Raw genomic sequence first — 27,868 nt, forward strand, 5'->3', positions numbered from 1 at the left:
ATTACAGACCAGCTATCCAGGACTATTTGCAAGCCTCGTCACTTTGCGTATGTGACGTTATCGGCCACCCCGCCATTTCGAATTAAAGGAGGAACAAAGGACAATATGTCTTGGTCTGCGGGGTATTGAATTCCGAATTAAGAAGGTAGGGACTGTCAGAGACAGATGTTCGCGTTTCTAAAGCGAAACAATCATGACGAAGATGGCAACACTGGCATGCCAACCGTATGGGCACAGATGAAGTCGGAGAGACAGATGTCTGAGCATCAGAACAACAAAGCTCCCTTGCAGAATTGGTGCCTATAAGCAGTGAGACAAGACACAGCCAAAGTAAGAGGCTGAGATTTCAACCTCCTCTCTGCATGGACCCAGACTTGTAGACCGGGCACCATGAACGACAACAAAGAAGGTGCCGCAACTGGCGAAGACAAAGAAGTCAGAACATCATAGCCTCCGGACTGACCGAACGAGGCAGCCACGTCTGGAAACACACGAGGTCAGGCATGCATATCTTGACACTTGTTATGATACATGCTATGCACCCGAGCCAACAGGACAGACTGAGGGTATTGGAATCTCAGTTTAAGCCGACAATCAAGTCTGGGAACTTCACTCTGTCGGCTTGAAAAGGCAATAGCTCACCCGTGAGCGTGACGAGCCGCCGACAGCCTCGTCTCAGGGGGGATCTACTGCTCCTCTAGCTTGAACCAGCCGAATCGGAGGGATCATCGCCGAGAAATGGTTCCGAGTCACCTGTCCCTCAAATGTTTCTCAGCAGGTCACTCGTTTCGTTTCAGGCAGAGTCACCCTTGAGCATGGATAGGAAGACGCCAAGCCAAGTGGACTGCTGCTAGGGGACGAGGTTGAACAGAACAAGCTAAAAAGCATCCCTTTTGGATCGGTTTCCAAGAGCGGTAGGGCAGCGACGGCATGGCTTGTCCTATACCGCATTGTTAGGTAGTTGGTAGAGGTACGCGGGTATTTTTGGTGATAGCAACTGCCGTTTGCACAACTGATTTAGTTGCAAGAGGCTATAATAAGACGAAGCAGTTGGTTTCCACTGGTCCACAATAACAGCTGGATCAGTTGTGACCGGCAAGGTACCTATGTAATACTACGGAGACTTGCTGAGATTAAATGCGCCTTTGCAGGCTCTTGGCAACGAAACCATCACGATCAACAGAAGCGAACCTTGCCGAAGTCGGGTAGGAAGAAACGGTAGAAACAAACGAAGCGGATATCTTGACGAGAACATGAATCGGACGACTGGTGTTTAGATGGCGTCAAAAAACCAAATTACCAATACGGCAGCTACTCTGGCGGCTTACAGGGGAGGGCCTGTGAGATTGGGACCAAATTAGGTCATGGACATCCTAATTTGGGGAGAACCCCTGGACCGCGTTTCTTTCTGGTAGGAGCTTGGAAGAGCCTAAAATCTGTCGCTACATTTTTACGAAGCCAGAACGGCCGCTATTGATAATGGGCTGCTTCAGGTGAGTTGAGATGGTGAGTCAATGCATGATTCGCGAATCCAAAGTCAAACTGACGATAGGTAGCTGTGTAAGTGGCTGTGCAGCCATGCCACGGTAGGGCAAAAGAATGTGTGTGGAAACAATCTCCGTTTGTTATGCACTGACTTAAGAATGGCTGACCACCAAAATACTATAATGCATTCATGGTATAGCGGCCGCATCTATTGTAATCTATGTATAGAGAAACACCGCAGAGATGGCTTATGCGGGTGAACGGAAGACCAACAGCCGAGTAACACCTAAAGAAAGGGAGAGGATGTGACGGTAGCAGCAAGAAACAGAAGCAAAATGCACAGACGGCATCACGGTGACAATAGTCTGCAAGTAAGATTGAATGTGATGATAAGTGTGTAGGGATAAGCAGAGTAAAGTAGGAATGACAATGGGTGCTGATAACCTCCAATGACAACAACCTCAAGGTCTAATTAACAGGCTTGCCCCAAACGTTAACAAGGAAGGATCTCGGAGTCATCTGTAGATCATTTATGGCGACAGGCAAGTTGAGATGAAATACATGGTTATACCAACCCAATCGTAGAATAATTCTTACACATCACTACGACGACACGAGAAAACCATGCGCAGAATTTGTTAATTGAGACATTTAATACAGAAAATATTTAAATACGACACTGTAGCAAGAGACTGACGCGCAATCTCGGGGACTGTTCGACCAACCGAAGCGCTGTATTTCTTTGCACCTTGGAGCGCCCACGTGGAGTTAGAGAATTCGCTGCCCTGCATTGAAGCCAGCCACACCCTGTACTTTACTGGACACAGTGAGTGTGTGAGTCTGGGGACAAACACGAGAGATTCTTGTTGCTCGTCGTCAATGGACGTTGTATACCCTTACCCATTATGGCCCTGTCAAGCCACCATTGTACTCTGCTTCAAAGTCATTTCGCTTGCAGTTCAAAGGCCTTGGAAGCGAAAGACATGGCTCCCTAAACTGTCATCTATCAGATCAACGCATGCATGTGTTTCCTTTTTCTTCAATCAAAGCCGTGATCGTCAATCAACCTCATCAACTTGATTCCTGCCGAGTAGGACCCGCAGTAAACAAGGGAGACACTGGCCCAGGTACGATGCTGTTCGCATGCCATGGACGGGCCAGGAACAGGGTCATTATAATTAAAGGCTTGAGTCTAAGTGGCGCCGTCTAGACCAAGTTAAGCGCAGCTAAGTCTTTTCGAGCGGGTCTTTTCGTCTTGTCACCAAGGTGCAATTGGTGTTTCCCCTGTGCTTGACTCCATCGCAGTTTGGTTCCTGGATCACGGCGCTATCCATGCTGCCATGCCACGGGGTGGCCCTCTTGGGCTGCAGACTAACTCGTAGTAGACTAGAGCCAAGTAACCTTCGCCAAGGTGTGTTGCCAGTCGGGAGGCTGCTGATTACGGTTAGCAGTTTATACATGATCAGTCACAACGCAGTACCTTGATTCCCAGGAGAAACTGACGCAATTTGAGAGTATCGTTGGAAAGACAGGTTTGTATCGCCTCAGTCTACCAGTCGCGTGTGAAACCGTTCTGGGCGGTTGCATCAACTTTCCCACGCGCTCTCGTCCATCTTCCAGAGTGTTTCCGTTGGCTTATCAAAAAGCCACTGTCAAGTACATATAGTTGCACACCAGCCACGCATACGATGTCCAGTTTAACGGGAGAGACCTTGTTCTTATTTCATGTAGGTATGAACCACCAAAGACGGTCGATACGGCGTGTAAGTGCTAAGCGAAAGCATCCATCTTGGATTGATCTTTATCAACTCCATCTCATCGCCATGGTCACATCGACTCCCCTTTGAATATTCTGGACCAAGAAGACGAACGACTAGTATCATTGCAGAATATGCATAGACTTTTTGGCTGCTACCTGATAGCCTGGCAATTAACTCATAATTTGACTTTTACGCCGGAGCAGCTTCCCGTAGTTCGGAACGTCCCCGGTTACAAAAGGAGGAGAAGCAAAAAACTCTGGAGTTGTAAAACGTGCACACGCAAGCTGCTTCCATAATGCAATTATGCAAGATGGATAAGATGAACGAGAGCGCGTCAGCTTATGGGGACGTGAGTTGTTCAAAGATGAAGCTAGGCCTTACTGAGCGTCTAGAGCCCAGTTTCGCCAATCACATCGCGTTGTTCACAGGGCATCCTTGCATAGCCTTTTCGTGTGGTTTTTACACAACCATTCACAACTCGCACAACTCGTCATCTCCTCAGCACCGCATAATTGATTGACATTCCACAAGCTTTGAACTTGACTCCCCCCGGCACAAGAGAGACACAACCAGTGTTTTGGGACTCGACGCTACGACATGGTCTGTTAACTAACGCTGCTGGACCATTGCTACAGCTGCCGCTGAAGCTGCTACAGCATAGCCTCGATGCCATGGTATGCCATGTCCCTGACTGACTCTGCTTCTGTTACCTTGATGCCGCACCATGGCATGGCATGGCTCACCAGCATACCGGTTCATTGGTGCTACATGCGACGTGCTTGCATCGATTTTCATTATTGAGCGAGGCACAGAAGACTCTGATGCATGCCGCTTATTCACGAATTATACCGAACTGCCTATTGATTGATTGACTGTGCCATACCCTGGCATGGACACCGTCTGCAGAGAATGTAATTATCGTCGCAACAAAGCAATCTCAGCCACACCCTGGCCCTTAGTTCACAGACGCAACGCAACGCAAACCCCCCTTCCCTTCGGTGCGCAATTTCAGTTCTGGCGATTTTGCTGGCAGTTCACTCTCCGCGCTACTAAATTGAGTTAGACAGCCCACCATTACCGCCGATAACCTGGGAAGGTTCTCCCTAATGACCTTGGAACCCTGGGGGCTTGAGAGGGGTTAGCCTGGCTTATGGCGCCGCTGGCCGTTACCGTCGCGAATCATCTCAACGGGTACGATAAACGGCCAAGGGCGCTCACAAACGCAGCCTCAGTGAAGAATACGGTTTGCAGATAAGGTTGGATCCCGAAAGATTGCGACAATGCGTGAAGAAGGCGTTGAAGCATTCCCCGAGGTGACGCTGTACTGTGCCGGCACCTTTCCCCAGCCGACAGACACATCGTGTGTCTCGCTGAGCGCTGTACTTTGAAACAAGCCCTTCAGTACATTACTTGGTCCTGCCACCATCACGGCATTGGTTGTACCTGTCGACCTCGCTGCGAGTACCCATCAGCCATTCAAGCTTAAGCTCTAGGGGTGGTGTGGATGCCATCCCCGTTTTCTTTGTTCACCCGTCACCGTCGTCTCCCCAGGCCAGGTCCACCTGAAAATGCAATTGAGCCCGGGAGCACGAAGCCGTCCAGTGTGTCCAGCGACGTTGGCGCTGGAAAAATAGGTTGGGTGTTGCACAGATGGACATGTATCCGCTCGCCAGCCAGGTTGAGTTAGGTGCATCTCAGTTCAGTTCAAGTTCAGGGCACTCTTTGACTCTCATCCAGGTCCACATCAACATCCATGCTTGGGTCACACCCCCTTGATCCCCGTCCCCTTGTCCCTGTCGTGTTTCCATGCCCTTCCCATCTCCCCATTCCCATTCGCCTTCATTCCTTCTTTCCATTACTGTTGGCCCTGTCGCTGTCCCTTCTTTTCTCCAGTCGAGCCTTTTCTTACATCTAGTACTTACATACTCTTTATTCTCCTTCCCGTTCCCTCGTTTCTCTCTCTCCACATCGACCTCTCCTCCAACGACAAGCATCAAAGGCGTCGTCGTCCGCTATCCGATTCTCGACAGCGCTTCTGCGTCTGAAAGCCGATCCCTCGCGAGACACGTTTACGACTTACCCTCCTTTACTCACCCCGAGTCTGGCTTCCAGTAGGACCTCAGGAGGTTCTAGCAATTCAATAAGCAAATGTCGACGCAACGATTGATTTAATCTCACCATTAATCAACTCGACTGTCCGTCCAGACATCGAACCCGAATCGAGGAAAGCCGTTACGGATCATCACTGAACGACACGCGCCTGTTTCGAATCATTTGACGATATTTCGTCTGTCACTCTTTTGAATTGTTTTTGAATCGCATACATACGCTCTACGCAAACTATATGTGAGTCCAAATTTTATATACGATTTGGTCTCGATGGTTATCGGCAGATGGATGGATTGAAGGAACGAGGCCGACATTAAATGACCGACGACCGTATTGCTCAACCCCCCCGAACGACTACTAACAAACGAGGTAGATCACACTCGTTGACATTCGTCAAGTACATTCGCTGCAAACCAAACCCTGACAGTGAGTTTGACGACATTGACGACAATTCCATTCATCTAACAACAGGTCCAGTATACACCCGAACATATTAATTACCAAAACCGAAAATGCACGTAAAGTCCTTCGTCCTGGCTTTGGCTCTTGCCTCTTCGTCCGTTGTCGAGGCCAACCGACCACGCATTTACTACCCTCGACAAGTCAAGAGAGAAGTCGTGAACAATGCTGCCGCCGCTCCTGCAGTGCCAGAAAACCAGGTCGTTCCCGACCTCGAGAAGCGAGACCCTCAAAACTCGTTTCTTGATCGCCTCTTCAGCAACAACAACGATGATAAGGCTAGCACAGGAGACAAAGAGAGTGGTATCAACTTCGATCCCACTATCCCCCTAGGCCTCAAGCGCCCTGGCCCCAGTGCCAGCGCTCCACCAGCGCTCGTTCTTCAACCGACAACAACAAGCATGGCTATTGAGGAACCTGAGACAACTGAACCCGCCGAAGCCACCGATGCTCCTATCGAAACCGATACCGGTATTCTTCTTGCTCCCAGCGGTATTGTCACCAGCAAGACCGCCGTAAAGTCCACCCAGCCAGCAAAGACATCAGCTGCTGCGCCTAAGGAGGAAACATCAGCTGCCCCCGTTGAGACCGAGACTGTTGTTGAAACTGAGGAGCCCGCCGTCACCACCGAAGCCCCCAAGGAGGAAACCAAGCTCGCGGCAACAACAGCGCCTGCTGTAAAGGAGCCCGAGTCTGTAAACACTCCCAAGGAAAAGCCTGTCGACTCAAAGACTGAGGAACCTGCTCCCGTCAAGACCACGGAACCCAAGGTTGAGCAACCTGCTAGCACTCCCAGCAAGAAGACGGTTATTGAGACCAAGACTGAGTCTCCAGTCGAGACTAAGCCTGCTGTTGTCTCAACAACCAAGAAGGGCCTCCTTGATCCCGTTGAGACCCTCTTGTCTTCCCTCCTTCCTGTCCCTGCTGAGTCTAAGACCACGCAGCCCAAGGCTGTGAACACTGAGACTACCAAGCCGAAGGAGGAGACCCAGCCAGCTCCCGCCGAGACCCAGCCAGCTCCTGCTGAGACTCAGCCAGCCCCTGTCGAGACGGAGACTGTTCAGCCCGCTGACACCGAGACTAAGAGCCCCTCGGTTGAGAAGCCCGCACCTACGACCAAGGAAGGCCTCCTTGATCCCGTCGAGACACTGTTGTCCTCAATTCTCCCTGTTCCTGCCGAGACCGAGACTAAGGACCCTCAGCCTGATCAGACCCAATCCGAGCCTCTGCCAGAAGAGACTGGAACTCCCACAAAGGAGCCCCAGCGCCAGGAGAGCAAGCCTCAGACTGATGACCAGACTCTCCCCACTGTGAGCCCTCCAAGCGACGAGCCTACTGCTGCCCCAGGCACTGCTCAGACATCCGAGGGTGGTCTGCTGGATCCTGTCGAGACCCTTCTCAGCTCTCTCCTCCCCGTTGACCCATCCGACGTCAAGACCACATCGCCCGAGGAGACAGCAGCTCCTGGTATTGAGCCTACATCCGCTGCTGGTGAAGAGACCGGTTCCGAACAAACTGTCTCCGGCGCTCCTGTGACCAACCCTGAGACCACTGGTCTTCCTGAGCTTATCCCCACCAGTATCCTTCCTGAGCCCACGCTCCCGCTTGATGAGACTGACCTTCTGCCCATCCCTACGGATATCACTGACGTTACCTCCATCCTGCCCGAGCTTTCAAGCCCCGTCACTGTGTCTCCTGCTATTCCCACGACACTTGCCCCTGAGGAGTCCCAGACTGGTCTGCCAGATCTCACATCATTCGTCGACCCCAACACCAAGTTGATTGATCCCACCGAGTCACCTAATGTGACACTTCCTGATGCAACCTCCGGCGTTGGAACTGAACCTGCTGAGACTGAGCTTCCTGTACCCACCACCGAACCTGTCAACGGTACCGAGACCCAGCCTGCCAATGGCACTGAGACTCAACCTGCTCCTACTGGCGAGCCTGAGACTACTGGTGCTCCCGAGCCCACCGAGGATGTTACTGAGGCCCCTACTGTTGCTCCCACAGCTACCGGTGCCGCCTCAGAGGAACCCACTGGAAATGCAACTGAGCCTGCCACCGAGCCTATTGACACTGCTACCGACTCAGTTCCCACTGAGCTCCCTGCTACTCAAACTGGTGATGAAACCAACGGCACTGCTACTGAGGAGCCTACCAGCCCTGCCACTGGAGTCGAAACTGAGAGCGCACCTGTCGCAACTGATATTCAACAGACTTCTGCGGCTGTCCCAACTGTCTCTGAAGTTCAGCCTACAATCCAGCCCACCTCTCAGCCTCCTGTCGAGACTGAGACTCAGCCTCAGACCCAGCCCGAGCCCGTTCCTACCACCCTTGTTCCCACAGCTGCCGAGCCCGTCACTAGCATTCGACCTACTGCTACTCTCACCAATACCAACAACTGGTTGCCTACCACCATTATGTTCGAGCCCACCTCTATCCCCGCTGCTCCCACCCAGGCCACCGAGACTTCTACATCCACAGGGCTCCCTGCCAACATTCCCCGTGTCATCCTGCCTAACGACCCCAACAAGCCTATTCCTGAGGGTTCTCGTTCCATTCAAATCGGTTTCCTCTTCCCCTTCAACTACAAGTTCCTTGCCCGAAACACCGTCGCGGCTGCCCAGCTTTTCAAGTACCTTCCCAAGGGTCTTGCTGATGCTGGTGGCTTTAGCAAGGACCGTATCCTGATCGAAAAGATTATTCCCATGGATACTCAGTCTCAATGGGGCTACATTACTGCCCTGGCCAAGATCCACTACCCTGAGAACATGCTTGACAGTCTCCAGGCTGATCTCATGACACCCAACTCTCTCTTGTACAACAACGATCTTGAGATTGTCCGCAACCTGACCTCCGTCATCAACAACAAGATCGACATCTTTGGTAACACTGATAACGGTGCTAGCTCTGACACCGGCGACTCTGACGACAGTGGCCTTGGCGGCAACGATGGTTTCGGTAACAGTGGCGAGGGTGACAAGACTGCTAAGCAGAAGGCTACTACCGCTGGTATTGCTGTTGGTGCTGTCGGACTCAGCGTCATGTACGGTGCTGCCATGTTCCTGGTTGCCCGCCGATACAAGCGCAAGAAGCAACTGGGTCACCGCCGTGCCAGCTCCATTGGCAGCAGCCAGCGATCTTCCGAGATGCAGTACAATGGTAACGGTAGCCCTGCTCTCATGGGTGGCGCTCTCATGAGCCGTGATTTCTCCAACTACGGTGCACAGGGTCCTCAGGGTGAACAAGCGCCAGCTCGACCTGGTGGCCGTGACAGCCATGGTAGTGGACGCAGTGGCATGGGCAACTCTGCCCGCACAGCTTTCATCTCCGCTCCTGTAGCTGCCGAGAACTCTCTTGGATGGAACTGATCAAGCTGATGATGCCCAAACATTTAACAACCCCCCCCCCCCCCCAAAAAAAAAAAAATCTATACCTTTTCACCAGTGCACCACTTTTCTTTTTTAAAACTTCGATACCCTTCAGGTGAATTGTGACGACGACACCTACCAACCACTGCAGCTTGCTACTACGAAAACCGTTCCGCATGAGCCTTTAACTCGAAACGTTCATTTACCATGCTCTTCCTTCATCATGTTGAGACGACGATGCGGTATGCGCCTTGCTCTTCATTATAGACTTGCTGGCCGGTAGGCTTCCCCAGCCCAGCCCGGCCCTACATCATTTACCCATTACGCCTAACGCCTCCCAAGGGGTAGAGCCCCCACGTACTTTTTACTCATTCCTTCGGCTCCATCCTGGCGACCTGGCCCATCCTTTTTTATTAATGCCTTTACTATTTCTTTTCTCTTTTCATTGTTTTTTGTATCTTGTCGTGGAAGAATTGGACTGTTGTGTATGTAAGAAGAGGTGGAATGGGATGGCAAGGGATAAATGGAAAAGTGAAAAGCTTGGCTATCTAGACAGGCGTTTTGGGGCAGGACAAGACACACGATGGTGGAAGAACGGGTTCTGGATGCCAGGATACATGTCAGCTTGTATATTGGAGGACTATGTTTGGTGTCCTCGCCCTATGGCTTGTATACCCTCATCTTTTGAGAACAGAGTTATGTTGGTGGTACTTTTTTAAGACTTTTCAAAGACATTAGAAACCAAACAAATTCAATTAAAAAGACAATGGATACTCGTGAACAAAGTGTCTCTGCAAGCTCACCTGTGTTATTGTCAAACCTCAACTCTTATCAGTGAGAATTCCTTTGATTCGCTATTTTCTGAGTTTCGTGATGTGACATGTTTCTTCTATCAGCGGAGTTTTTACCAACTTGGTGTGTCAAGTGGTTACATTGAAGTCTTGATAAGGCTGATGTGCCGAGCTCCATTGTGTTGTGAGTACGGGCTTGACCGAGATAATTATCTGCATACTGCATGTCCCTTGTTTGTGATCTTCCTTGAATAGATGGGGCAACTATTGGCTGCACCTATGTGATAGCGTACATATTTAGCTCTCGTTGACCAACGGCATGCAATAGCCTACAAAACTTCAGTGAGGACGTATGTATATTTCTGCTGAGACATGTGCAACGGGGTGTCCCGCAGGTGGTGGTCGACTTTCTTGTCAGAGTAATTTCCCCTGCATTAGACCTTGGTGGTCGACCACGCTATGGCGACGGCGCCAACGGTGCGGCGCTCGGAGACTGGGGGCTAGAGACAGGGGTTGATTTATGTCTTGGGACACACACACACTCGTTCATCGCAATTGACCCTCCACGAAGTTGTTCTTGCCTCGTCTTGGACTCGGGAAGTGGGCAGGCCAAGCAAACTCAGCTTGAGTTGAAGACAAACACGAATTGGGACCATGCGAGTCCTTGTAACGTTTTGACACTTGACGCAGTACTCCTTGTCGAGTCACGTCCCGTGCGAGGGGAATGACGAAGACTTTTTTCTTTTTCTTTTTATGTTTCCTTCTCTATCTATCCGTATAGCCGTACTAACTTGTTAAATACTAGATTGCGTTCATTAGAGGTTGTCTTGAAGGTGTTGGCGCGTGGCGTGGAAAAGCTATTAATGGTACCCGTAAATGCGAGTGAGAAAGAAAAACGAGATATAGAGGGAAAGCAGTCAAGCGTGGCCGAGCAGCATGAAATCTACACCCATCTAGAACGCGTGAGGTCTCGACTTTGTTGGACTTGGCTATGATTTTGTCTGCTGAGCTATTGTACCGCACTGTAGTATAGGTGGCGGAGCAGCTAAATTAGAAAGAGGGGAGGAACTGGTAATTAGGTAGGCACAGACCAGGCCGGGCCACTTCAAGTAAGTCCGTCTAGGGTCGATTGTGTGATTCTTCTCGAGATGCTAGTTTGTGTAGATCCCGTCGTTAGGTCAGGTAACAACGGGCTTATAACGGTGGGCTGTAGTTGATGGCGGTAACCCTCGAGCTGTTGATTCAGTTGAGTAAAGATGGAGGTGTCGAGTTAAAGAGCAAAAGTGAGCTGAGAAAGTATCCCTTGCCGAACCTGTCAGCTTTCGTTTCTCGCCATATTATTACCTTGCGTATTGCTAAATTATTCTTTGGGCGGCTGAGATTAGAGTTGCATTGCTCCTCTTGTGTATGGCATGTTCATGCTATGTTTGTGCTCCTGGTAGTATTGGTGGGGAGGGGCATCTCTCTCTCTCGCCCTCACTTTCTGCTCAGGGGTCGATGCAGACTATTGACAAAGATAGCACCAAGACGCGGCGCCTAGGTTGAGTTTGAAGATGGGCAATGCATTAATTATTGCTGCGAAGCTTGTCGTATATCGTCCAGGAGTAAAAGAATTCAAAGTGGTGCGGCGTGGGCCTTCTTGGTACTAAGTTAATTGATATGGGTTGATGCTCTCCTTCCCTCGTTCCTTCCGCACGGTTGTACATTACTACACAAATCTGACGTCCTTGCTTTTGACGTTTTTGACATCCGCTCCTTCCCTTCTTCTACTTGACATATCTCTAATTCTGGCCTTGATTGCCTCGTCCGTTCTTTTTGTTAAACAAACACGCTCTTTTACACTGTCACTCATTTTGCAATTCCAGTAACCATCACCATCACTCATTTACAAGGAGCCTAGAGGTAGCCTACCATTCGGACGATGCCTTGAGACCTCTGGTCTGGCTTTACCCAAACCACTCTAACTGTCTCTCTCCCGCTCTCTTAACCTCTTAATTACTTGTCTTAGTGGCAAGACATGGCAACGCCATGGAACAGCATGGGTATCTATTCATCTAATGCCGATCACGACGACAAGATCGTCGTTGGGCCATACGACGACTCGAGGTATACATCATCATCTGGCTTCACTTATGCCCGACAACCTTCAACACAACCTGCAAACTCCACGTCACAATTAATTTCCCCGCCTCTTCTATCGCCGCCTGTTGCGAGGGTATCGCCTGGTCCTTCAAGTCCGCGCAGCCGCAGCCCAGCAAGTCCTCAAAGCTTTCAGTCTCTCAACAGCCCCTCCAGTGCTGGATTCCCGCTCAGTCCTTACTATCCGCCATCGCAGGAAAACCAGTACCTTAACTCTCCAGTCAGCGATGGCTTCTACTCGCAGCGCATGTCAGGCGCAACTGATCCTCGATACTCGACAAAAGCCCCTAACATGATGGAGATGGTCCTTGAGACGCCTTATTTTGACACTCCACCTCATACACCAGGCGATACAAGTTTTCGAAGCACTGATGTTGTTGAACCAACCGAAGTTCCGTTCAACAATGGCTGGAGACCCTGGTGGTTGCGTCGAAGAGTTGCCAGTGTCTTCATGGGCATGTGCATAATGCTGGGTGTGATCGGCGAAGTAGTGATGTGGTGGCTCTCTCAAAAAGATGTCGTCAGCAACCTCAAGGGTCTCTGGACTTTTGGGCCTGTTGTAGGTAAGTTATCGCCAAGACCATTACTATGTGTGGCTGCGATCTTTTTTTATGCAAGTTCTAACATTTATGTAGTTGTTTCAATCGTGGCTATACTATGGGCAAGAGTTGAAGCTCAGGCGTTGTTGTATATGCCGTGGATTGTTCTCGACCGCAAACCAACGACGGTTGACGAAACTCGACGCAAGCAAAGTCACCGGACTATTTTACTAGACTATCACAGCCTTGGGAGTTTCCAAGCACTAAACACAGCATTCCAAAATCGCCATCATCTTGTTGTTGCAGCCATTTCCATCAAATTCCTTCTTCGCGCTCAGATCGTTCTCTCAACTGCTGTCTTTCATGCTGAGATCCACGTTGATGGCACTTCTTTACTCCGTGCCCGAGTAGGTATCCTCCATGCCATGGCAGGCACCTTTCTCGTTATCTCTATGGCTCTTCTTCCCATGCTGTACCATGCTCCCTCACCTCGTGGAATCGCACCACGAGATCCCACTTCCCCGGCTGGAACTGCGACGCTTCTCTCAAGCAGCCACCAATTTCTCACCCGACTGTCGAGTACGGGACACGCAAACATGGACACTGTTGCTGCCAGACTTGCAGGATCATGGTATACGGCAGAACTCACGCAACCCGGACGTCGACCGGAAGAGATTTTTCAGCTGAGACAGCACGGTGGAGGCAGTGGTCCTCTTTGTATGAACCCCCCCAATGTATCGCCAGAAACAATTGCAACTTATCAACCATGGACCCAGAGCACCCGCACCAAGACCATCAGCATCTTTGCCTCTGTTGCGTTGATTGTTGGAATTTGTGTAATCTTTGGGTTGAAGGGCGAAGGCGAAGGCTTGAAAGTCGACGACAGCATCTTCATCGTCTGGACATGCTTACCTACCATCATCTTTACTGCTATCGCTGTATTCTGGACTCGTATCGACATCGACAACCGGCGCCTGGCCCCGTTTTTGAAGCTCACTACTACCAAGCATCGATTTCAGGAGTCTCTGGGATTATCTTATATGAACGAATTTGGTCTCCATACGGTTGGAAAATCTATGAAGACCCAGGACTGGGCAGTGTTTCTTGCAAAATGTACGGCCCTACTCGGCTGGTCAATGCCAATCTTTACTGCTGGACTATTTGCCGTTTCCCAAGTTGCGCAAACGGCCAACCTTGAACTCCAGCCCGAGACACAATTTGTCTCTACGAGCAAATCGTTGAGTGCCGCCGTTGACAGCGACATAATCGACCAGGTCATTATACGGCAGACACCCAAGTACCCGAGATGGACTTGGGAAGACGTGGCCCTTCCAGAGGTTTCTTTAGTGAGCCACCCCCGCGAGTGGCCACTCCCAAATACCGAGCTCGTGGCTAAAGTTCCTGGCCTGAGAAGTAAACTCAATTGCGAGACCGTATCTTATGACCAGGGCGAGGGCGCAGATTTGCAATGTGTACCTTTGAGGGGGTCAAAAAAGAAACCCATATGTGAGGGGGACCAATCTCGCACTGCACTTGTTGCTTCATCCTGCTTGCAGCTTCCTTCCTCATACCCAATCCAGTATGTTTGGGGCAGCTGTGCTAGTGATGGTTTGATATCTGTCATGATGTGCAATCAATCACTTGTTGAGGTTACCGTTGATACAACGTTTCGCACCGAGGATTTATACATCAACACAAACGAAATCCCCATCGTCAATGCATCGAGTGAGCAGCCGTCAAAGGTTAAAGCAGACATCACGAGCGTTTATGAAGCACTTGATGATGTTGGTGTTGATGACAAAAAGTTGGCAGGACTCGACAGCTTCTTCCGCACTCTAGTGCTCTCAAGGCTATCAATTGCACTAGAACGCATTGTTATGCCTGAGAGACAAAATTCCGTTTCCCAGGCAATCCGCCAACTTCATGGAATTCTAGCTGCGCAAGCCATCAACGGGGAATTGATACGACGCCCCTTGGCCAACAAGCTACGTATTCGTGATGGTTCTCAACCAATCATCCCAGCACATGTCGACTATGTTATCCCACGTTTGATGCAGGGCAATGTGCAAACGTTTGTTTTGATTGGCCTACTCGCATTCACACTTTTGTTTGGATTATTATCCCTTCGTACAGCACCGCGTGGTACTTTGCCAAAAAGCCCTGGAAGCATCGCCGCTCAGGCAAGTCTCCTCGCAGACTCGTCCTTGTGGTGGCGCCTCCCAGACGGATCCGAATGGATGGAAGATGATGACCTGGCGCGATGTCTGCGCCGAAAGACCTTCCATCTTGGATGGAGTCAGGGGGCTTTAGGAAACCAAACCTACGGTATCTATATCGTGCAAGACGAAGGAAAAGCTGCGAGACCGACCGGCGTATCGCAAACGACGGCCGACAACAGTGAAGGATCAGGAGGCGTCAGATACATCAGCATGGCGCCTGGTGTATACTCATATAATGACATAAAATCATGAGGATAGATAAGAGGGTGAATTTTGTTTTATCTTGTATTGTATTTGTATTGCATTCTTATACTTGGGAAAGGCATGGCGTTGGAAAGAAAGCGATCTATCATGATTTCGGTATATATCCAGGGAACTTATCAGAGCAAAGTATTACATTACAAGTTATTGATAATCTTGAACACGTCTTTATTGTTATCTTCTATCATAAAAGCCTGGGAAGCAAGGCTCTTGGAACAAAATAAGTTGGAAATGTGGAGACTTTGTAATTTACTTGATGAGTCCGATGACCGCGGTACACTATTAAACTTGGAGCTATACCACCCAGTAAGTTTCAACTTAGGTTCGGTGAGTCTTTAAGCCCCATCTCATGCGATTGGAATTGGAATACCTGGTCAGTTTGAGCCTCGGTATAACTCGGGAGAAGCCATTGCCTGTTGAGCTTGACGCTTCTGATCTCTCTTGATCTCTCACACATATAAGCGTCAATCTACCCTACCCAAACCCCGCCAGCCAGGCCAGGGGACAGGAATCAGCACTACACAAACATCAACAATGGCGTTCACAATGCACTCCCACTCGGGCGAATTCTGCCCGGGCCATGCCAAAGATCAACTCGAGGAGATTGTAAAGCAAGCTGTCTCCATTGGTTACAAGACCATTGGTTTCACAGAGCACATGCCAAGATACGACTTGCGTGATCTGTATCCTGAAGAGGTATCTATTAACCAAACATTTCATCCTTGATAGCAGATATCTTACATGCTCTTTCTTAGCTCGAAAACCCTCAAGCCGCGCTGGAGGCCCTCCCACCTCGCCATGAGTCATATCTCGTCGAGGCACAGCGTCTACGGCACAAGTATGCCTCACAGATTCACATCCTCATTGGCTTTGAAGCCGAGTTCATCCGGTCTAGCTGCGCAACACATGTTCGCAGACTGGCAGAGCACCCCATCGTCGACTACTTCATTGGCTCAGTGCACTACGTTCACAACATGCCAATCGACTACTCCAAGGAGATTTTCCTGACTGCACAGGGAAAAAGCAGCCAGGGGACGGAAGAGTCACTTTACGAAGATTACTACGATCTACAGTATGAGATGCTCACGGAGCTCAAGCCACGAGTAGTGGGCCATTTTGATCTCATTAGATTAATGAGTGAAGATCCTGAAAGGGATCTCAGGCAGTGGAAGGGCGCTTGGGACCGCGTGCTGAGGAACTTGACACTTGCAAAGGAGCAGGATGGCTGGCTTGAGGTCAACAGTGCTGCGTTGCGAAAAGGCCTTGCAGAGCCATACCCCGGTAGACAAATTGCTGAGGTACGATGACTCAATTAACGATGGTATTTAATACTGACTCGACACAGGAATGGATCAAAATGGGCGGCAAGTTTACTTTCTCAGACGACAGTCATGGTATTGCTCAAGTCGCTACCAACTACGCTCGCACAATCACTTATCTTGAGAGTCTGGGCGTCAAGGAAGTGTGGACTCTGAAGAGGTCATCCCACACCTGCATCAAAGGGTCAGAGAAAGCGGTCGTCGAAGAAGTCAGTGTGCCTTTGAGCGAGTTCCGCAAGAACTTCCCATGAGAGCCATATGAAGACGATGGTTTAGAACACATAGACGGCCATTAAGTCATAGATTAAACACAACTAGAACTATAAAGCGAAATCTAATTCGAGAATAGAAAGGAAAAGGGTATCGTGAAGAAGACTACATATCCAGGGACGGACAAGGTTGTGAAACAATTGGGATTCTATACAAGGAAATGAAAGAAGCGTGGTGGTGCCTGGGTATCATCAACTCTGAACTGTATTTTGCTTCCGAAAATAGTGCTGTCACAAAACAGGCAGCCAGCTATCCGTATCTTGGAAAACCAAGGCATAGAAAATTTTAGTATCGTTTTTAGGGTTGAGGTGTTTCATGGATCTCCTTGGCAGAATGTGGGAGGTTGGCCTCCTACTTCATCTCGGGCCCCGCGGGCTTGGTAGTAGCGGCACCTTTTGCCTGATGTCCGGTGCGGGGTGCAAAAGGAATCCCAGAAGAAGAAGCGTACTGGAAGAGTTTATTCTTCTTGATTGGACTGGGTGTCGTGGCAGGTGTTTGTGTAGAAGAAGTCGGCACATTAGGAGGGAGCCATTTCAATGGCTCGTTCTGAGTGATGGGCTTGGGTGTAGGACCTTCGGGCTGATAGGGAATAAAGACATCGCCTGCTTCTGCGCTGGGATGGACAGAAACCGAGGGAATGGGTGGCGAACTCAGCGGAGGAGAGGCCAGCCGAGAAACATACCCAGAAGGCTTGAATGGACCCTGACCCTGCAAAGGAGTGGCAATGCCACTGGACGAAGCAGTGGTGGGTGGTGTAGGGTTGATTGACAACGACTGCGCAGGAGAGTGGTTGTAAGCCTCAGTAGACACAATAACCGTGTTCGGGTCATCGGACTGGGCTTTTGATGGATGCGCAGCGGTAGATGGCGTTTCGACAGGCTTAGCCTGGTCGATAGCAGAGACACTGCCGTTGGCTTTCTCAGCTTCAAGGAGAGCACGTGCTTTGGCAGCCTTTTGGGACTGAGTGATCAAGTTGATACGAATCTTCCTCATCCCAGAAGTGATGTTGTCAACATCATCGCCCGCTGTGCCATTCTTTGGAGCTCGCTCTGGTGACTTGGCTTTTTGGGCGGCAGAAGCTGGACGTGAAGGACCGGTTGCCGTTGTGGCTTTCTTGGTAGGCCGGGGTACTTTGGGTGCAGGCTCTTTGCGAGGAACAGCGGGATTCCGAGTTTTCTTGACTTGCAAGTCGCCGTTTGGAGCTGCCGTTGTGGCCGTTGTAGCCGCGGGAGAGTTGGGCACCGTATGAGCATATTCATCAGCTTCGGGCAGGACTGCCTCAGGAGAAGATAGCCGTGAAGTGAGAGACACCGGGATCTCGCTAAGACGCCGGCTGGACCTCCTCACTCCTGGTTCATCACTGTTTGTTTGTGAGGGAACGCCACGGGCAACCGCCTTCAAGGAAGTTAGCTTGAATTCAGTACATACTATTATTATATGACTTACCTTTTCTGAAGCGACAGTAGTGGGGCCCATCGTGCTTCTGCGACCTTTAGGTGGCTTGTCGATGGTTGGCTCAGAGGGTGGTGCTGGCTTGGCTCGTCTCTCGCGCAGAGACATTCGCGATGTTGGACGTGAAGTAGAAGCCTTGGGCGGAGGGCGAGGGTCGATTCCCATCAATATTGATTGCCGGTCACGTCTGACCCTGCTTGCTTCTGCGTTCAGATCCTCAGGCTTGCAACTACCAGTTTCGCGTGTGGAGGGGATAAGGAGTTTGCTTAATTCGTGAGTTGCAACCGCCCAGGGGACTTCTGGTGGTGGTGGCGATGGAAACCTGGGCGTGGCCGAGCCTAACTTGGACAAGCTACGCTGCATCTTCGTAGGATCTGAGGACTTAGCCGTTGACGCCTGTGTCGGAGCAAAGTAGGATGGAAGGGTGACATATTGCGGGTATTTGGAAGCGGCAGCATTGGGGTCGCCCATTAGAATCTCGAGCTCCTCCATGTTTGAAGTCGACCACCATGACGGGTCGTAAGCATGGATGGAGTCCAATGCTGATTTTTGCTCAAAGCCATGCGGTACCGTGCTTGGTGACGTCTGAGCCATGTCGACTCCAAAAGAGCCGGCGCTGTCTGATGATTGCTCGCTTGTCTGATCACCAGCCAGTCCACTGAGGTGGCTCATAATGCCAGAACATAAAGCTCGGTCACTGTAGCCACCTTCCAATACACTGATAACGCGGCCGTCAACGTGGAGGCCTTCTTCAGCTGCGAGCTTGACAACGTCTTGGGCAATACGCGCATAAAATTCGGTCGGAACATTGACCTTGTGGCGTTGCATGCCTTCACCCTCCCACTCGCTGGCATCAAACCCAGCAGACAGGAAAATTGCAGCCTTGGGTGGCTCTTTAGATTCCCTCAATCGCTCTGCCTGATTTTTGAAGTAGTTTCTAACCTTTTCCAAGAGGACGGTATATCTCGTTTCGTAGAGTTTCCAAAAATCCTCTTCTGACTTCCATGGTTCGAGGTGGACGTTCCAAACCGTTTGGCCGTGTGCGTTGTCGATACAGATACTGGCGCTCCTAACCTTTTCTTCATCGCCCATTTCACACGGGTACGAGTTGATGTCGTGTAAGCTGAAGTAGCCGATTGACGACTTTTTCCACGCTGCTGCATTCTTGGCAGCGTTGTTCGCTCGAGTATTATGCTGCCATGTAATAGCCTGAGATCCATCGCCATGGTGAAGGTCAAAGTCGATGATAGCAGCATGCGTGAGCCCGTGCTCGAGAGCTGCGTGCATGATACCAACATGGACATTATTGACCCAACAGAAACCAGAAGGATGAGAAGCAGAACAGTGATGACCCGGGGGTCGAACGCCTACGAAAGCACGGCGCGGGCCCGGACCAAATACTGTGTCGACGGCTTCACAAACAGCCCCGAGGGCGCCTTCCATAGCATTGAGAGATTCCGAGCAGAGGTACAAGTCCCCTTCATGAAAGTTCTCGGGAGACTTGTCAGTCCCCCGATTCATCTCGGGTCTTTGGAGTTCCTTTCCACCCAATGCAAGCTTCGATTCGGCCGCCTCACACATTGTCTTCAACTCTTCCATCCATCTCGCTCCATGCACATTGACTACGGCTGGTGAAAGAAGAGAAAGAGTGCGATCCGTCTTGTGTATCCGGAAAGGGATCCCTTGGAGATGCTCTGCCTCCCTTCCCGGGTGGAGTGGGTATTCACCTTCACAATGCCTACCGCCCAAGCGCACATAGGCTGCGGACACACCCAACACTGCAGCTCTTATCCGCTCAGGCCGTTCAACAATAGTACCGAGGGCGGCACGAGAAGTTCGGGGTCGGGAGAAACGGTGGCCGTAGACAGCGTCGTTTAGCACCACAATCGTTTGGGTCGGACGGGTGGTGATAGAGCCATGATGTGCATGTAATTCGGCTTTCAAGTTGTCATGAGCAATGGAACGAGATGTCGGCCGAATCTTTTCTTGATATGACGCCCTGCGTGTCGGTGACATGACATGTGCCACGCTAGAACGTCTCGAAGTTGAACCAGGCCCGATTCCATTAGAAGAGCGCAATGAGTTCATGGAGGCTTTCCGCAGGAGGGTAGGCGTGCCCAAAGAGGGGTCCTGGGAGGGGCTCCGTGAAGGTGCTCGGGCATTTGGTGCTGGTGACTGTGAAGTACGGCGGCCCGATGGACGGAAGGGAGAGGCAGGTTCGGAGGCAAGGCGGGACGGAGCTCGGCCGGGCGAAGTGGAGATGTTGAGTTGATTCAACGACTGAGCCAAGTCGTCATGTTCGGGCTGTCTAAGATGCCGGATGGAGGAATGCCGCCGAAGCGACAGTGGTGGGCGGGATGAAGAAGCCATGAGGCTGGATACTCGGTAGTGTAGCTAGATTTCAGAGACGAATATCGGTAACCTCGATCGATACAGGACAATATCAGACCCGTTTCGTAGCGGGGTAGTCTATTGACCGGTAGTTTGGTTGACTGAGACGCAAAGAGTCAAGTCAGAGCCAAATGGCCTAACTCGATCTCTAATCGCCTTGGGAATAGCTCCGTTTCGAATATCTTTGCGGCCTGGACTTTTTTTTCTTTGATGGAGATGTCGGTGACGTCTTGCCCCTGTTTGGATATCAAACAGTCGAGATAAGATATCGCGTCTGGAGAAACGCGCCGAGTCACGTGTGTCTGTAGTTATGACGCTGTTTATGTTTTGAAGACTGCCAGATTGGGGTTGTTGACCAAGTAAATAATAACTATAACTTGGAGTTGAAGTTGGAATTGTGAGGAGTCAAAAGTTCTTTATAGGGCGCTCTAATCTTATTACCAGGAAATGATTCTATACTGTGATGACGATGCCTCATATTTCTCTCCTATTTTTGTTTGTTCGGTTAAAAGTACAACGAGCATCACAGATGCATGTACACCTGGCATATTCCACGTATAAACATACATAAACAACGACCTACCCATTCATAGTCTAGCTGCCGGATTCCGTCGGGAGGGCGCCGTAGTATTAATTGTCGTGTTGGCGATAGATTAACTGGAGATCATATGTACAGTGTACCCTTGTTGTTAATATGCTTAATGACCTAAATTTACCAATGACTTGAACAAAATCTCTCTACCCTGGCCATATCTAATCATTGTCATAAATATCCAGGTGCCTAGGCAGGTAAGCAAGTTACGATGAGAAACCAGTTGCGTAGACTCATAAACCACTCATTGGACTGGTTGTCCCTATAAGCAGCTAAAAACCTCATCGTCAAATCGTGCACGAAGGTTGCTTGGACGTCTTGATTAGTCGCCAGAGATAGGTTGGTAGTGAGTGGCCTTGGCGAGCAGGCTAAGTTGCGAAACATTGAACTCACCGCTAACAAGACAGACTTTCCACTTTAGCCTGCACCCTTCATTTCTTCTTCAACGACCGACAACTATGACGGTCCCTTTCCGCAAGGAGAGTAAAGCTGGCTCGACAGCTGGCTCGTTACCCCTCGCACCTACTTCGTTCATCCCAATCCCAGTAAGGAATGGTTGGCTACCGCGCCCCATGCAAACGAGACATCCTTGATCCACTACGGATGGTCCTTGTCTCTCTCGTTAGGCTGATTGATGGACCTGACATGACTTCGTTTCCGCAAAATCGGGTGTTTGAAGGATGCGGGACTACGCTATTACGGTAAGAATGGACGGTCGATGCAGGTGAAGTGGTGACTGCTTTGTGTCGTGTCTCAGTCGTGTCTTTCTGGCCACGCTTTGAGATTGAAAAAGAGGCCCGACATTTCTGCAAATATTGAATCATTGCCGTACTGCAAATTACGATGACACACGGCTGGACACAACACTGTATGTATATCCGTGCTGTGTACGGATACAAGTTGCTGTCAGTGCTAACACCCAAAATGAGCTCTTGTCTAGCGGATGAGCCTAAACAAACTTTCCATGGCGAGCTACCTTTACCTTGCATGACAGACAGGGCTGAGTGATTCACGAGGTCTTGTCCATCCATACCAGCTCAGAGCCGGTGGAATTTTCTGCTGGGGCCATGGCATGTGTTGGCACGAAACTGATCCTTCGTTTGCCGGACCAAGAACCGATCTACTTTTGTCCCAAGTAAGCATGCACTGAGCGATATTCAGGCTACCAACCAGAGATACAGTCGTCTGAATTGCAATTTACTCATTGGCAGGGATAAGGACTGATCTGTCCAACGATGACCTCGAGAAAACGCCAAAAGATGCTGTACGATGCGCCTCCGAACACCCCATGCTCATCGACATAACAACAATGTCAATCTATTCTAAACCCTCGGCCTGCCAAGACACGAGTTTAATAAGTACGGTACTGAATTTACATACATACGTCTGCCCAGACAATTAAAGCGGAAGACGGCATTTATCGTCATTTCTTCATGGCCCATGATTCTCGCTTTCAACGTTCTTGGCTGGTGTCTTTTTGACTGGAGCCACCTGAATTCTTTGCAAAACCCTTGTTCACCTTTATCTAGCTAGCTCGAGAAACAGTGGCTTTTTCGTCCCAGTTCCTCCCCCCCCTTCTCTCCCGCTAGCGCAGGGCACCCCTGCTTGGCCCTGGCCCGATCATGACTCCCGTTGCAATTCTAAGAGGCGTCTCCAACGTTACCACCAAATATCTGCGTTCAATTCACAGAGTGTGCCTAATTGCCTCTCGACCTCTCAGCCGCACCATGGCGCTCCTGCTAATTGGTCCACCTGACCCCAAAAGACCTGGGGTTCTGCCTCGTGGGTGCTTGATGCCCGGGGCTAGCTCGATAAACTGACCGCAAGCTTCCTAGCGTTATGTGCCTGTCTGTCTTTGTGCTTGTCCATTGCTCAATCAAGCGAGACATTGGACTGACCCTGAAAGAGGAGCTGAGCTCAGGTCGGGTCGGCCTTCGTCAATAAATTCCCGAGTGTCGGCCCTTCGCTCGTCGAGATTCTTTCCGGAGGATTTGGCTCTTCCGTTCGCGTCCTCTGTCTGTATAAGTGACTGTGCCATCTTCCTCTGAATCAACTCTGTTCTGACACAACATTGTCCCGAGACACTCAAATTCCAACAACTCGACATCCAACATTCACAATGAAGAGTGCCGTTCTCTCTGTCCTGGCCAGCGGTGCCGCTGCCCAAATTACTCTTGGTGGTCTTGGTGGCCTGGGTCTCGGCCCTGAGATTTTCCAAAATGCTGCCATCAACCCCAGCGACCCTGAGTACGCAACCTGCCAGGACGCCGTTTCACTCGTTCAGAAATGTGTTTCCGCGGTTGGCGGTTTGGACGCTGCTCCCACTGCTGACGCTGAGGCTCTCGTCGCTTGCGCTTGCTGCGACGGCAGTGAGAACGCTGCTCCTCTCTACTCAGTCTGCTCCAACTACCTCGAGGATGAAGCCCCCGAGAACACCTCTCAGTATGAAGGTAGGTCGCATACGTAGATAGCCGTTCCGCTTTAGAGCATCGTTCTAACAACCCACTTCTAGCTTACGGTACTCTGTACAGTGCATGCAGGATTGGTGCTGCCAAGTGTACCGATAGCAACAGCGGCAGTGGTGGTAGCGGTAGTGCCAGCGCTTCAAGCCGTCCTACAGCAACTGCAGACGATGATGAAGACCGCTCAACCATCACTACCCAGACCAGCCCCGCTCAACAGACCTATGCTTCAGCTTGTGTAGACATGCTCGGCATTTTCACGTCGTGCACAGCCAAGGACCGTGATTTCACAAACCTCCCTTTCAAGGAGCAGGCCGAGTGCTACTGGTAAGTTCCTCATATCACACACGTTCGCTTCCGTACTGACCTTTTGAAAGCTGCCGTGGCTCTGGCAACGATCTCACCTGGACCGACGCTATGGACAAGCATGCTCAGACCTGCGCCGACTGGGCACGCACTGGCGAGCCCAAGACCGCCTACTCCGGTTTGTTTCTTACTTCTAATCACTTTGAGCCAGAGCTAACTCTGCAACAGTTGCCAAGACTTTTGCCACCTTCTGCGAGCGCTTCTCCAACGTTTGCGAGTTTGCTGGTTCCGGTGCCAAGACTCAAGGATCTGATTCCGATGAGGCCAGCCAGGCCAGCACAACTGAAAACTCCAGCTCTCGCCAGACCGATGCTTCTAGTGACGATAATGACAACAATAGCGAGACCACCAGCAACAACAACGCCGGCCCTGTCACCGTCACCGTCGGCTCTCAGCCTACCGAGACTGGAAACGATGCCACTTCGGCTCGCGCTGGCTTCGGTGCCATCCTGGCCGTCGTTGCTGCTTTGGCCATCTCTCTATAAACGCAGCAATGTCATGACTAAATTAGGGAGCGATGGAGTTAATTAATAGTTTTCCGTTCTCGAGAAGACGTGTTGGTTCTAACGACTTGTACGGAATGTTGAATGAGACACCACGGGAAAAGCATGGACGATGCTTGGTCTTCTCTGTTGGCACGCGCTTGAGCGATCACATGCAGTATATAGATTCCGTGTTTTGTTAATAATAATCACCCATTTTAACAAACTCCTTTTATCTATGAGTGTTGCAGCCAGCTTATTCCGATTGTAAATCTATACCAACACCCTTCAATGCTCCAACTGCCCATTCCGGATACTCTGCCTTGTCAGCATATAGCCAAGCAAAGAACTGCCGCACAAATGTAGGGAAGCGATCCTCAATAATTGACTCTCGTATTTGGCGCATGAGGTTTAGTTGGTAGAAGACGTTGTGAATCGTCAACAAGTGCGCCGCTACAGTCTCCTTGGAAGCGTTGTGGTGGATAAATGCTCGTGTGACACCCATCCCTCCTTCAGCAGTTGGTTTGCAGACCATGCACTTGCAATCCTCCTCGACAGGACTGAAATCATGGGCGTACTTCTTGTTGCGCATGTTGAGAACGCCATGTTTGGTGACTCCGTTTCCAAATCGAGCTGTTCGTGTGGGCCACACACAGTCAAACATGTCGGCACCCAACGCAACACTCACCACCAGATCTTCAGGATAACCAATACCCATGACGTATCGTGGTTTCAAGTCAGGGAGCATCTCTGTACAAGTCGCAACAACTCTGCAGTAGTCTGCTTTCGCTTCACCACCACTGAGTCCGCCGATTGCAATACCAGGTGTGTCACGAGCCAGCATTTCGCGACAGCACTCTCGACGCATTTCAAGATCCAGGCCGCCCTGGATAATGCAAAAGAGGTTCTGTGACTCGGGCTTCTTATGAGCTTTGATACATCGGTCCAGCCATCGCACGCTACGTTCCATAGCCTCACGCATTCGAGCTTTATCGGGTGATGTTGTGACAAGGACATCGTCGAGCTGCATCATGATATCGCTGCCAATACTGTTTTGCAACGACATTGAGTGCTCGGGAGTCAGCAGCATAGGTGTACCGTCATGAGGACTCAAAAACTCGACACCCTTTTCAGTGATGGTTGCAAGCTTGAGCAGACTGACCATTTGAAATCTTGTAACAGATATTAGTTCATTGACTCATTCATCGACACATAAAAGACATACCCGCCACTGTCAGTTAGAATATTGCGGTCCCATCCCTGCAGCTTGTGTGCTCCGCCTATAGCATCCAAGACTTCTTGTCCTGGCTTCAAACCAAGGTGGTATGTGTTGTTCAGACACAACATGCAGCCCGTCTCTTCAAGTTGCTCCGGGGTAATGCCTTTCAGAGATGCCTGAGTTGCAACAGGCATGAATATGGGAAGTTGAACAACCCCATGAGGAAGAGTAAGAATTGATGCTCGTGCTCTAGTTGTCTACCTTGGAAAATATGTATTAGTCTTGTGAATCTCAACCCAGAGATCGACAGCTAAACGAAGCCATCGCCGTACTGAAAGACTCACGGAGCATTTTGCAACAAGCTCGTGCGTCAACGCAGGCGACTTGTAGATGTTTGACGCTGACGAAGCCATCCTCTTGATACCTGTTTGCATTTGGTTTACCTGGACTAGGTGCTTGAAAATTAAAGAAAGAAAAGGAATACCCATTCATTCACCCCTCATAATCGTGTTAGTCGCTGACTGGGATTTTTTATAAAATGGAGGTTACAACCTACGATTAGCAGTGCAGGGTTCCCGCCTATCGAAACAGGGTGCGGTGTTTGAGCTGATTGGCCAATGAGACTAGCTCGGGATATCACCGGTAGATTCCGCCCAGCTTCAATCCCCAGCGAATTTTCGTCACCTTCAAGCTATATACGCCTGTAGCCCATCACGACGATACCAGAACGGCAAGCCAATTGAGCTCGCCGAAAGGTCTCTGAGTCGAAATGGTGCGCGGTAACTTGTCGCCTGGGGCACGGCTGATGAGGACATCTCGGCTGTTCTCCCTGCCCAAGCCATTGCCTGAACCTCAGTCGAGTAACTTGCACATTGGCGACCACAAGTCTCCCACCATGACAAGACAGTATCCGCAACACCAGGCCATCACGTCTCCTCTCGCATCGAGAGAAAAGGGTGACTGGGGATTCAAGCGACCATTCCCCCTCAAGTCCACCTTGACAACCTCAACACCCTTTATCCGAGTCAAACAGGTCGATTCTATCGAGAGCGTAACCGACTTTGCTTCTGCCGCCGACCACGCCCTTTCGCTCGAAAAGTTCCAGGAGATGCGCATTGCCATGTCGATTCCCAAAGGAAAGGACACAAACACCACGACATTCACTACCGATACGTGGCACAAGTCTGTTTTCGAAGAGGACCTTGATTTTACCGACCATCGTGAAGGACGGAAAGACGATAAGCGATGGAAGTTCGTGGGGCCTTGGCTGGCCAGGATGACTGAGGGCGAATTCATTAAATACCTTGAAAAGAAAGTCCGACCCAAGCGTGCTATGTTTCAACAGGTGCTCCTACGAAGACTTGTCGAGTCTCACAACGCCAAGATGGCCCAGTCTGCCATGGAGCAGGGCAACGCGATACCAGAAAAAATTGGCACATGGGATGTCTCTCGTGAACAGTACATAGAGTATGTGCGCTCTTTACGAAACGACCGAGCTGCACTCTATGGCCTGGTCTCCAAGTTCCTTGATCTTGCTCCCCTGGGCCAGCCCGTTGGTATTCTTCAGACGTTTTTAGCTGGCGGGGAGAACGCAGCTGCTGAGAGCCCATACGGTAAATCTGGACCACCTCCCAGTCATCCATCTGCTGGTATCAGCTATCTGAGAACAAACTCCTACATGGCGAACCATCCTGTATATGGACCTCAAAAGCAGCCAACTCCTACTCTCTCTCGAGTGGTGTACCCCAGACAAGGCCCCTCGCCCGCCAAGCTTGGTGTTGGTGGTTTCGTAGCCGACTCTCCCCCAGGAGATAATGAGTTCAACATCAGACATCCTGGACGCCATAAAATTTCATCCAACAAGAAGATGCTCACTGGTATTTCGCATCTTGATACCACAACCTTTGGTGGTGCCAAGGCATATGTTAACCCCGAGACGGCCACCGTTGATCCCAGTGGAAAGGTTGTGGTTCAACTCCGAGAGGCAGAACCCGAGGCGCAGCTCATTGCTAAGGAAGCCAAGGGACGCGCCCGAGTTTACGACCCGTCAAAGCGAAGCAAGACGGAGATCAAGGAGGCTGATATTTGGCGAACAGGCCGCGTTGCTGATGAACTTCTTGGCGGGGATGCGGCTGCCCCTGAAGACGACGCTGTGAGCAGCTCCAGGAACTACGGCCTT

General features: G+C 50.5%; 6 protein-coding genes across 6 annotated transcripts; 4 read left to right on the forward strand and 2 right to left on the reverse strand.

The window, feature by feature from the left end:
- Positions 1-5,866: 5,866 nt before the first annotated feature.
- Positions 5,867-9,939, forward strand: FGSG_05633 (uncharacterized protein; the record flags this gene model as incomplete). The annotated part of the gene is made up of 1 exon (XM_011325895.1): positions 5,867-9,939. The coding sequence occupies one exon, from the start codon at positions 5,867-5,869 to the stop codon at positions 9,185-9,187; it is 3,321 nt and encodes a 1,106-aa protein (XP_011324197.1). The 3' UTR covers positions 9,188-9,939.
- Positions 9,940-11,995: 2,056 nt separating this feature from the next.
- On the forward strand, positions 11,996-15,127 carry FGSG_05634 (uncharacterized protein; the record flags this gene model as incomplete). Its single annotated transcript, XM_011325896.1, has 2 exons — positions 11,996-12,680; positions 12,753-15,127. The coding sequence occupies 2 exons, from the start codon at positions 11,996-11,998 to the stop codon at positions 15,125-15,127; spliced, it is 3,060 nt and encodes a 1,019-aa protein (XP_011324198.1).
- A 543-nt stretch (positions 15,128-15,670) lies between these two features.
- FGSG_05635 (uncharacterized protein) lies at positions 15,671-16,706 on the forward strand (the record flags this gene model as incomplete). Its single annotated transcript, XM_011325897.1, has 3 exons — positions 15,671-15,832; positions 15,892-16,434; positions 16,482-16,706. The coding sequence occupies 3 exons, from the start codon at positions 15,671-15,673 to the stop codon at positions 16,704-16,706; spliced, it is 930 nt and encodes a 309-aa protein (XP_011324199.1).
- Positions 16,707-17,076: 370 nt separating this feature from the next.
- On the reverse strand, positions 17,077-20,547 carry FGSG_05636 (uncharacterized protein; the record flags this gene model as incomplete). The annotated part of the gene is made up of 2 exons (XM_011325898.1): positions 17,077-18,135; positions 18,172-20,547. 2 exons carry the CDS (start codon positions 20,545-20,547, stop codon positions 17,077-17,079), a joined length of 3,435 nt encoding a protein of 1,144 aa, XP_011324200.1.
- A 2,634-nt stretch (positions 20,548-23,181) lies between these two features.
- FGSG_05637 (uncharacterized protein) lies at positions 23,182-25,337 on the forward strand. The gene is made up of 4 exons (XM_011325899.1): positions 23,182-23,610; positions 23,673-23,949; positions 24,000-24,106; positions 24,157-25,337. Exons 1-4 carry the CDS (start codon positions 23,280-23,282, stop codon positions 24,471-24,473), a joined length of 1,032 nt encoding a protein of 343 aa, XP_011324201.1. The 5' UTR covers positions 23,182-23,279; the 3' UTR covers positions 24,474-25,337.
- On the reverse strand, positions 24,727-26,504 carry FGSG_05638 (queuine tRNA-ribosyltransferase; the record flags this gene model as incomplete). The annotated part of the gene is made up of 3 exons (XM_011325900.1): positions 24,727-25,642; positions 25,696-25,946; positions 26,490-26,504. 3 exons carry the CDS (start codon positions 26,502-26,504, stop codon positions 24,727-24,729), a joined length of 1,182 nt encoding a protein of 393 aa, XP_011324202.1.
- Between the last annotated feature and the right edge of the window lie 1,364 nt (positions 26,505-27,868).

Source organism: Fusarium graminearum, chromosome 3 (assembly GCF_000240135.3).
Source record: "Fusarium graminearum PH-1 chromosome 3, whole genome shotgun sequence".
Taxonomy (NCBI): domain Eukaryota; kingdom Fungi; phylum Ascomycota; class Sordariomycetes; order Hypocreales; family Nectriaceae; genus Fusarium; species Fusarium graminearum.